General features: G+C 36.7%; 1 protein-coding gene across 1 annotated transcript in view; it reads left to right on the forward strand.

Annotated features, from left to right (window-relative positions):
- Nucleotides 1-11,051, forward strand: part of ORMDL1 (ORMDL sphingolipid biosynthesis regulator 1) — a 22,660-nt gene that overhangs the window by 7,901 nt on the left and 3,708 nt on the right. The window contains exons 2-3 of the mRNA XM_072418827.1: nucleotides 7,515-7,695; nucleotides 10,863-11,014. Coding sequence (XP_072274928.1) covers nucleotides 7,522-7,695; nucleotides 10,863-11,014 — 326 coding nt within the window. The 5' untranslated portion in view covers nucleotides 7,515-7,521. The remainder of the gene's footprint in view (nucleotides 1-7,514; nucleotides 7,696-10,862; nucleotides 11,015-11,051) is intronic.

Here is an 11,051-nt window from a genome sequence, read left to right on the forward strand (position 1 = left end):
TTTTTTCTCTAATAACAGAAATATTTAAGCTACAGTAAAAATGGATCTTTGTGCAAATATTCAGAAAGCTGTTTTTTATTCAGTGTCATGCATCTAGTAATATAATATATATAGTATGTGTGTATATATGTGTGTGTGTGTGTGTGTGTATATATATATATATATATATATATATATATATATATATATATATATACACAATGAAGCCATTTCTCATATTATATGTGCTTTTATTGTAGAAGCTTTTGTAGTGTTTTTTGTACCTTGCTATTTTTTCTGGGACTATGTCTTTCCAGATTTATAGGTTAGGATCCATCCATCTACTTGCTACCAGTTCCACAACGGTACTTTTGATAACCTTCTCATTGGAAGGAAGAGATTTTTGTTTTTGTCTTTCATTCTAGACATACACATTGCATTGGTTTTGATAAATTACATGTTTAATTCAGTAGAAAATGGAATCAAACAAAAATCAATTAAATGCTAGGCCTTTCTTTCTTTTTTGACCAAGCAGCAGATAGAACATTGATTAAGAAGGAAGGTTCATTTATCAATAAAGCATACATCTAATTATTATTCCGGCTTTAGTAGGAATGTTTCTCCTAAATATATGCAATGATTGGTTACTTTGGGTACCAGGAGTTCCATGCTAGGTACCGGAGTCAATACGTTTCTGACATTTCTTCTTCTCAGTTACTGGGGTATGAAACATTGCTCATACAGGTCAAATGTTTCACTTACTAATTTCATTTTGAAACATAATGTTCTTGCAGCTATATTTATACCTTTAAGTCTGTGAGGATCTTCACACCATTGGTTTCATTATCTTTTAGATTGAGTGAATCCTTGTATGTTTAGTTTGTGATTTCCCAAGTTGTAAAGCACTGTGGAACATAGTGCTATGTCAATAACGAGTAATAAGAAAACCGATTGTAAGAATAGTTTGAGCATCACAAAGTCCTCACCTTTTAGTAAGTCATTTTGTATTTTTCATTGTGCCCTGCAAAATCTTTTAAAGTGAAACGAGCCTGAAGAAACAGTCTGCAGCTTACTGTGCTATGTGATATAAGTATACCAGGAGGCTGTGGGTTTCCCCTTCAGACTTTCCCATCAAAGATAAAAGGAATGGGAAATGTAAAAAAAAAAAATCATGTTGTAAAAGAGAAAGCAACCCTTTTATAACCCATACATTTTATGCAGTTTATATTTAGATGACAGGTCTGCTTTAAATGCTCATTGTCTTAAATCCTTCCTATTTCGATGCTGCAAATACACAATTGTGGTTCAATACATTAAAACTTAAAACTTTGTACATAGAAAGTATGCATTAAAGTTCAGTGCTTTATAAATAAATACTTTATTCATCCTAATGGAATTTATAACAAAAAAAGATTAATATATAGAGTTTTGTAAGTGTTTAAAGTACTAATATGGCAGCCTGAACAAGTACAGAACCTAAACCCTTCACATTTTAAATCTTTTTGCATACATATGTCCCAAACTGTACACTTTATGTAAGATCCAGTAAAACAAAGGACCTACAACTCATCAGTACCAAACCAACTCTTACAGTACTGGAACCTTTTAAATGAATTAAACTGTTCTGGTATCATCCTCCCCATCCTCTCTCATGCATACTGCACCCAGTGTTCTCCCCAGAACCTTTTAGTCGGGTGCACCACCCGGCACTTTTCAATACCCACCTGCCTGTTTTTTGGTGGTTACTGAAGAGCTGGGTAACAATACAGGGGCTGCCACCGCCTACAGCTTCTTCCCACAGAAAATGATCCAAAGATATGTTTTGTTTTGTGGAAAAAGCTTGTGAACCTCTAGGAGTTTTTTTGGGGGGGAAAGGGAAATTAGCTTTGTATATGTTCTCATTGTCTAGTTTGGGGATTTAAAATGAAGGGCAGTGTCCAGATATAACTTAGTGCCTGTGCAGTCTTTGGCCAGGTTTGTCTGCATTGATGCAGCCTCAGTAGTAAATAGTCTGCAAATGTCTTGGTAATTATAAGACTATGGGTTGGATTAGAAAATATATAAATGATTAAGTAGTTAAAAAATGCTTATACATTGAAACTGTTCATGTAACTGTTTACCTGGCGTACAAACATCCTAATCAACTTCCCACAAGGTCTGCTTGGAATTAAATATCCTTTACCAATATATATATATTTAATATATGGTTTTAGCAAGTTAATGTAATAAACGGTGCCCATAAATGCATCGGTTTTCTTAACAAAAAAAAACAACCATTGCGAAATGTCAGGCTGTGCTCGTTCCGAATGCTGACCTGGCACAATTTTTCAACAGCTGACAGTACAGTGCAACACATGAAGGGTTGAAGGGACTCTGCTCTTTTCTTTGGAGATCAACACGTCAGAAAATATCTGTATACATTTAGACAAACCTAGCTCGTCCGTGCAAGCTATTATTCTCGTATTAATCTGCACAAGGTCTTGCTGTCTAATTCAATGCAATAATCTGTCGCATTTTGTCCCTATTTGTTAGGCAGTGTGGTAATGCTTATTTGTACAGAGTTTTGACATCTCGCTCTTTGACACTTGGTTGACAAGGTCTTTTATTTACCAAGACTCAACAAATTGCTTTTTCAATAAATAGTACTATTCTTAAAGTGCACCAGTACAGAACAATACAGTATTTTACATCAAGAGTAAAGAAACGTCAAAAAGTCTGCTGTTACTCCTTTTAAGCAATAAATTATATTTTACATCTCTCTGATTTCCAATTTGTTCCTGGAGGCTGATTTCTTAGCTAAGCCTTGCTAACTACTATTCTGTCAAATGGTCAGTACTCAGTATGGTTACTCATTGGAAAGCTTGGCTTAAAAGATGCAGCTTGGACATGAAATTGGGGAAAGACATTTCTCTCTGTAACAATATAAAATAGAATTAGAGAGGTTCTAAATCCAGATAGCAAAAAGAGAGCCAAGAAATGATTTGTTTTAGGCAATATAATATGTATTATAATCATACATATGTAATGTTTGGTAAGTCACATAACAATAAAGAAGGTTCCATGCAGGAAAATGATGATGAAAGGTCTTACCCCATTCAAAATGGGGTTTAATAACCAAAGTGCTGTACATGAAAACTCCTAATCTATCAGCATCTTAAAGAAGAGAAGCCAAGTGTCTCATCCTCACCCGATGCGTTTTGCCTACTGGCTTCCTCGGGTACTTCTAGAGAGAACATTCGGCCAGTGTTGAAGATGATAAGGTTCTTTTGTTAAGGAGGAATTAAAGGATGGGAACCAATCTGGTAAGGAAGTAACAGGTGAATGGGGCTGGAGCTCCATGTAATAGAGTGTCTGCAGAGGAAACGTCATGCAGCCATGATCCTCCTTCGTGTTATGTGACTTACTAAATGTTTGTTACGTTCATATATGTATTATAATCCATTTATATTGCCTAAAAAAAATTTCTTCTCTTTTTGGTATCTTGGTTTAGCTTTGGCTTTCTACATTCTCGATTTGGCTTTCTACAAAAAAACTTAAGCTGCGTACACACGGCAAATTTTTCTCGCCCGATAATCGGTATCGGCCAATTATCGGGCGAAAATCTGCCGTGTGTACAGTCGTTTTTATCCAGGTTGAGATTTAGTTACATTTCATCTATTGGTGAAGAGATGGCTGACAGGCAGCAGAAGGTGGTTGGTTTATGACCCTTGTCAAACCGCTCTACCAGACATAAGGCTTACCTTCAATATTCTTATACCATAGTGTTTGGATCATCCATATCGGATTTTAGCTCTTCACGGCTACAATCTAGCTTGTCCAAAAACTGCTTCCTCTTCCACTTTAAAAACTTCTCCAGCTGCAAACACAGGCTGAATCCCAAAATGGAGCTCAATTATGAGATATTATTCTTAGATTCCTAGTAAATATGTAGGAATCTAATATCAAGTCCAAATATATTTCTATTCCCTTCCTGCTTTTGTTAACACAAAAACATCTGTAGTTTCAATCATAAATCACCCGAAAGCAAACATTTTTGCAGAACTCTTTCTTCATTATAATTCTGTGTGACATTGGTGTCATGAGTTCATCTTGCATGAAATGATTTTGATATATATATATATACCCTGTATGTGTGATTTGGTTGTCATAATGTTCTCCTGAACCCTTTTGTATACTGTTGCTTGAGACAAAAGACATACCTTGAAAGCTTGTATCCAGGAGTTTTAACTGTTAAGCACCAATAAAAAAAAAAGTGTTCCTATGCTATTTCAATGCACTTATAAAAGAAGAGCTCTTTGTTAAAGTTTTTCATGTGTGTTGCAAAATAAAAAGGCATTTGGGAGAGTTTCATATGATTGCAGAGGCAGCAAAGTTACAAAGGTGATTCGAAACATAGAAGATATTTAGCGATCTTCTGAAGTTGTACAAGCACCTTTTACATGGCACTTGCCATCACATGGAGCAGTTTTATCCTCAGGCTATTTTGGGATCCATCTGAAGGTCTGTTACTAAAACAGGATTCCTCCTCTTGTTTACTGAGATAAAACCAGAGCATGTGAATGGCTGACAACCCTTTGCATATGACTAAACCACATCTTGCACATGCAGTATAATAAATTATAGACAAATATTTGAATGTCAGGTGTATTTCATAATTTTATATATAAGAGAGAGTCCTTTTACACTGAAGAAACAAAAGGAAATACCAGTGAATGTGTGAATTGATTTTACTCTGACTGTACCCGGAGGAAACCCACACAAACATGGGGAGAATTTGCAAACTCCATGCAGATAGTGTCCTGACCGTTATACAAAGCTGGGACCTAGCGCTGCAAAGGCCTGAGTGCTAACCACTGAGCCACCATGCTGCCCATACATGCAGTAAAATAAGCAGTATTGCAAATTCAAGGGGTACGTCACCATTTTTAATGATAAAAAACCTTTGATCTAGTGCCAACCCTTTCTATAGGAGACCGTCCGTTCAGCACATACACATAATATAATAATTGTTCCATTAAGTTGGTCTAAGAGAAGATGGTGTTGGGTTCTGGTGCCATGCATTTGTTAGATCAGGGCTGGTATTTTATCTTCCGTTTTAGTAAGAGATATAAATATTAACATCTGTCCAAAGCTTTCTATGGACATCTGATGAATGCCAAATGATTATTGCTAGAAATTATCTTTCTAGTGAAAGATGAGTGAATAAGTCCTGTACACACAGCATTGTTCTGTGTAGAATGGAGGATGAGTCCACACAACCCCATTGTGCTCTCCTAGAAGTGCACGGCGGTTGTTTGTGATTGGTTGTTCATCATTTGGGGGGCGCTGTACCCGTGTCAGATTGTTACCTGAGATGAGCATTGTATGTGTATGCAGCTTAGCACAACAAGGTCATACTGTATATTTTAAAGGATTGTTTAAGCTAAACTGAATGAAAACAGATATACACAGTTGGGTTGGAGTTGTCCAGCCAGTCCTGGGATGTTTACAACCCTGCCAGAGAAAACTTTCTGGCTGCTTAGCGGAACAGTTGCACCCACCCCACTGAAGAAGTAGCTCTCGTTTGACTAGATCAGTCGGTTCTGTGCATTGGGTGCCTGTCCCAGAAAAATAATAATGTTGGTTCTCATTTGGAGGACTTCGTTTTACCAAAGGACACCAATACCGGTCTGTATGAAATTTTGCAAGTCCTGTAATGAACCTGCCCATGCTTTCCCTGTTGCCTCTCTGATGCTGATTCTGCAGCAGACATTACTCTCGATGGGCCAGCATGCAGACACTTTTCACACATTGGCTTTAGTACAGAGTCAGAACATTTTAGTAATAGTGATTTGGCAATGTGTGCTGAAATTCAATATGGATTAGTTGGTTGGGCAAGATGTTTCAAAATGAATATCTGTTTCTGTAAAAGTTCTTGGGAACTTTCATTTTAAACTTTTCTTTTTCCTTTTTTTATCATCAATATCTTGTTTACCTTTAGTTTATTTCTTAGTTCATTTGCAACTTGCAGCCTTGGAGAAACAATGATCTTCATGGATCCCATGGTGCCCATACACCTAACATACTGTATTAACGTTAATGTGTTTCCGAAGGATCCAGCATACGTGACTGATCCTCACGTGGGTGGGGTGGTTAGGATAAAATATTCTAAAAACGCCCCATGTGCGGTCCGGATTTTGTGCATTTAGTGGTCCGTAGATCCGGACTGTCTTAGATCATTAATCTGCCCTGTCAGAGTTTGTTTTAAAAATTCAGACACCCATATACACACACTACCTGTCCATCTTGTGTATATGTGTGTTTATATATACACACTAGCCCTTATATAGAACTAAGTTGTGTTTTTCTTAAAAATGTGTCCTTTGACCTAGACTTCTGTCCTGTCTTCCATGTGGATTTGTCTTCCATGACCTTTGGACGGAATTCCTTGCAGATTTGTGTTTATTGCTTGTAGTTGATCTAATACATTCCTTCAGGGTTTGTTTGCTTGTTATCATTTGTTAGTATTGGCTAGAGAAAGCTATCAAATGAACTAAAGGTAAACAAGATTTACAAATGCAGGTGCTGCTTGTATAACGGCAGGTTCTCATACGCTATAAAAGCCTTGCCATTTCAAGCAGCCCATAAAATGGATATTGGCTCATGTTCATGGTGATCCCAGGGCTTCAGAAGTTAAATCTGGAAGAATTTGAAAACCTTAGGAACTTTGGCCCTAATTTACAAAAGCTCTCCAAGGCCTGAGAGGACACACTTTGGCGAAGCTGGGTGATCCAGCAAACCTGGAATGGGTTTTCTAATGCCACACAAAGTCCTAATTGACTGAATTTGCAGCTTGGAGACCACACACACCAATTATTAGGGTCATGTAGTTATATTTTGGGTTGGAGCAGAATATAATATTTACATATGCACAACAGGTGGGTGTCTGAACACAAGTTGTTTCCTGCCACAAAACTGATCCAACTTGAAATCTGTGTCTAGTTTCCGAAAACTTTGAACAAAAATTACATATCTTTAGAAAAAGTGTCATGTTTCTAGCAAAAGGTAAATACACCTGCAGAACCGAAATAAAGTCATTGAACCTAAACAGAAGTGGGACAGGCTGTTTTACAAGTGCTGTTATATTTTTCTATACTACCCACATATATTTTTTTTTTTTTCATTTTAAATTTTATGTATGCTAAAATACATGTTTTCAGCTGTGTATTTAGCTGTTAAATCAGCATTATTAAAAGTATGAAAAATATAAAAAACAAGTCAGCACTAAATACTTTAAGTTAAGTTAAATTAAGTGTAATAGCTTTCTTTTTTTTCTTTAATTCTAACAAAACCGGAAATCCAAATGTTTTGTTCATCTCATTCTCTCTGCTATACCAGCAGCCTTCTGAACAAATCAGGTCAAGCCATTCTGACTGTGGTATTGCCAGGCATGCCAAAAAGTTCTAAACCAGTTGCATTCTCTATTGTGTAATATTGATTTCCTAAATTCTTTGTGAAATGCCGAATACTAATACACAATCTCATATGTTTTTCAGGGCCAAGATGAATGTGGGTGTTGCACACAGCGAGGTGAACCCAAATACTAGGGTTATGAATAGTCGTGGGATGTGGTTAACATATGCCCTGGGAGTTGGAATGCTGCACATAGTGCTGTTAAGCATTCCTTTCTTTAGTGTCCCTGTTGCATGGACTCTGACCAATGTCATTCACAATCTGGTGAGTATCTGGTGTCAAGATATACATGCTAAAGAAAATATGACGTCCTGATTTCATCCACAGATGTAGAACAATGGAAAAATGTACAATGCAGAAATGCTTATAGATTCAAGTGTTAGTACATGTCTGTCCTCTGATTACATGTGTTCACGGGGCTCTGTGGAGTTACATATAGATCTTACTAAATTGGGAGAGGTTCAATCACTTTAGTTACATATGCCAACATCCCATCAGAATTTATGCACAATCATTATCCACATGTTCATAAATACTCAACGCGTTTCACAGATGCTTTCTCTGCTTCTTCAGGAGTGAACATGAGGATATTCCTATTTGATTTTCAGCTTTTGCATTTGCTCTATCCATTAATTTTCACCATAAACAGTGGGATTCTTGGAGGTTTGGAAAGGGTGCTCCCCAATGGCCCATACGTTCTCTTCCAGCCTTTTCTTATTTTGCTTGACTTATTCCTAGCTTCCAGACTATATATGCTCAATATCTATATGTACTATACCCAAGGAAGCTCATTGGTGGGGCCCAGTTATCAATACTACTCCTCTTTTTAGCTTGATCTTTTTGGTATTCCAATCATCCTCTTTCCAGCAAGAAACACATCCCATCATTAATCCCAGATGAAGCCATATGGTGTAAATAATATTTTGTTAGCAAGAATTGCCAGAGGATATGGTGAAAATGTGTAGCCTAAAATGTACCATATAGATCTGTTTACAATGCAAATAAACAAAAATCTACAAAAAGGGGAATTGAGTTCTGTAAGGGCAAAAATACATAAACAGGCCATAGCAAGTTTGTTGTTTACTGTAAACTTTACTTAAAACAGGTAAACATGAAAAATGCATTATATTCAATCCTGACAGTCATTTATGGCACAGCCATTAAAACCAGCTTGGCAATTTTAAAGTGACCCTGTGAAGCCATCATGGGAATAACTAGAAATAAGTGGACCCTCCCCTCTTCTTATACAAAACCTTGCAGGGCCACAGGTAGCAATAAGCCCTTAAAAAGAAAAATGTCAGGTCCTCTCTGCAGCTGTGGACTTATAAATTATGTCTCAAAGCAAGGAGTAAGGCCAAGCATGCACCACTAACATGCATTGTACTTCAAATCCTTAACTACATATTAGGCCATCATTTTGGAATTAATACTTCAGGTTGTAAAACTTTCTGCCAAGAGGTGTTTGAGATAGTCGTGCTGGAAAATGTTACCTGGTCATCATACAATGGAAACTCTCATACTATAATGATATTATTATTATTACTATTATTATTATTATTAATAATAATAAACAGGATTTATATAGCACCAACATATTACATAGCGCTGTACATTAAAAAGGGGTTGCAAATGACAGATAAATACATACAGTGACACAGGAAGAATAGAGGACCCTGCCCCGAAGAGCTCACAATCTAGGATAGATGAAAAGGAAGAGCAATCTGCAGAATCTGTAATTGTCATAATATAGTGCTCCATAGCCAGATTGTGTGGCTGACTTAAAAACTGAAACACTCTTTATGTCAACTCAATAAAAAGTATACATGCTTTTCTTTTACCCTCCTTATCTACATCTGTAAACTCGCTTTAATAGAATATATTTTGCAAACTGTCTGAACTGACCTTGTACAGTTTACAACTGCTGCCATAACTCTTTACACACTGGAATAACTGATAAGATTGCCATGTGAAGCAACATGTTCCCAAAAAAACATTTCTTTCCTAACACTGTTTAATATTCTTTGTATTCTGCTGTTTTCCTGGCCTAAAATTATGAAATAAAATGGAACAAGGGGCATTCCTTCAATAGACATAAATACTGCAGCAAGGCAACTATTGTACAACAGAATCTTTTATACAGTTTAGCAAAATATTTTTTTTCTTTGTGATTTAGAAGATAAATGTGAGTTCTGTATCTGTTACTTGTTTTCTTTTTACCTCCAGTCCGTGAGTGCATATATAAGGGCTCCGGCTGCTCCTGAGAACCTTGGTGTGGGTTGTGTACATCATGCCTATGTTACATGTTGTGTGATCCTGAATACTACATGCAATCACTCATTCCTATTTTGCCTATCGGACATATTCCTATGATACAACTATATCTGCCTGCTGCCCTGAGTAATAGAGGTGGGGTGGGAAAGTTCTGATGGAATACCAGGTACTCTGTTAGAAACACTTACAGAATTGAGATTATGTTCAGAGTTTCAATTAAACTTCCCCATGTGTCAGAACAATTTGAGGTTTTAGTTTCTTTGGAGTAAGAGACCCCAACCCATTCAATTTTGGTTGCCTTTCGTTTTATTAGTCAATGCAGCAAACCCAGATTCCGTGATTTGTTCCATAGCTAACCAATGCTTTGTTGTAGTCGGTGCTGATGAAGATGAGGCCCAACCATCAGAGCCATACACACAAAGCCAGACAACTTGCTAAGTCACCAGCAGAGCCAATTCACCATAACATTTCTGGAGAGTGAAAGTAATATTTATTAATTATTCTCATTTATAAGTTGATATTTAAACACGTTTGCTTTGAAATGTGTATTTATATGCATGGTTTTGACAAGAAATGGCTGCATTTACCATGTTTGTCAGCAGCTTCCAAAGAAATTCTCAACACAAAGTAGATTAAAGGCATCCCCCACATTTCTTTAAAGGGTTAAATCTTTCTATCAGGTTTTGTACATCCCCTAAACAAAAGGATTTCACAAAAGAGAGGGGCAACTAGAGCTTCAGCTACTGTGTGAATGCAATTTAATCAAAAGAGTCTAATAAATCTTACTTTCCTGACAGTTCTTATGTTCAGTACTTTGGTGTCTTTGAACTGAACTTTGTATCCAGCTAGTGGAGGGGCCCCTTTAAGCATGGCTATAGAGACAGTAGAAACACCCTTGGAATTGTGCTAATGAGCATTAATTCTTATATTATGTGTTTAATGATTTTTAATGCCCTTTACCTTTGTTTTTGTTTTTTTTCTTTAGGTATTACTTTGCCTTCAACGTCAATTTCATACCAGAAGTGTTTTAATAAACGTGTAGTATAGTGTTTTGTAATTCTGCACTAACCTCAGAGCTGATAACCCGAGAACGGTCTTTATTTGATTTTATTCTTTCCATTCTATACATAAACTGTATTTTCTATATTTTTCTTCAACAGGGAATGTATGTGTTTTTACATGCAGTGAAGGGAACGCCCTTCGAAACACCAGATCAGGGTAAAGCCAGACTTCTTACACACTGGGAGCAACTAGACTATGGAGTACAATTCACTTCATCAAGAAAATTCTTTACGATCTCACCAATAATTCTGTAAGTTGCATTTAGCTCTTTGGGCAAAGAAAACCAC

Source organism: Pyxicephalus adspersus, chromosome 7 (assembly GCF_032062135.1).
Source record: "Pyxicephalus adspersus chromosome 7, UCB_Pads_2.0, whole genome shotgun sequence".
Lineage (NCBI taxonomy): Eukaryota > Metazoa > Chordata > Amphibia > Anura > Pyxicephalidae > Pyxicephalus > Pyxicephalus adspersus.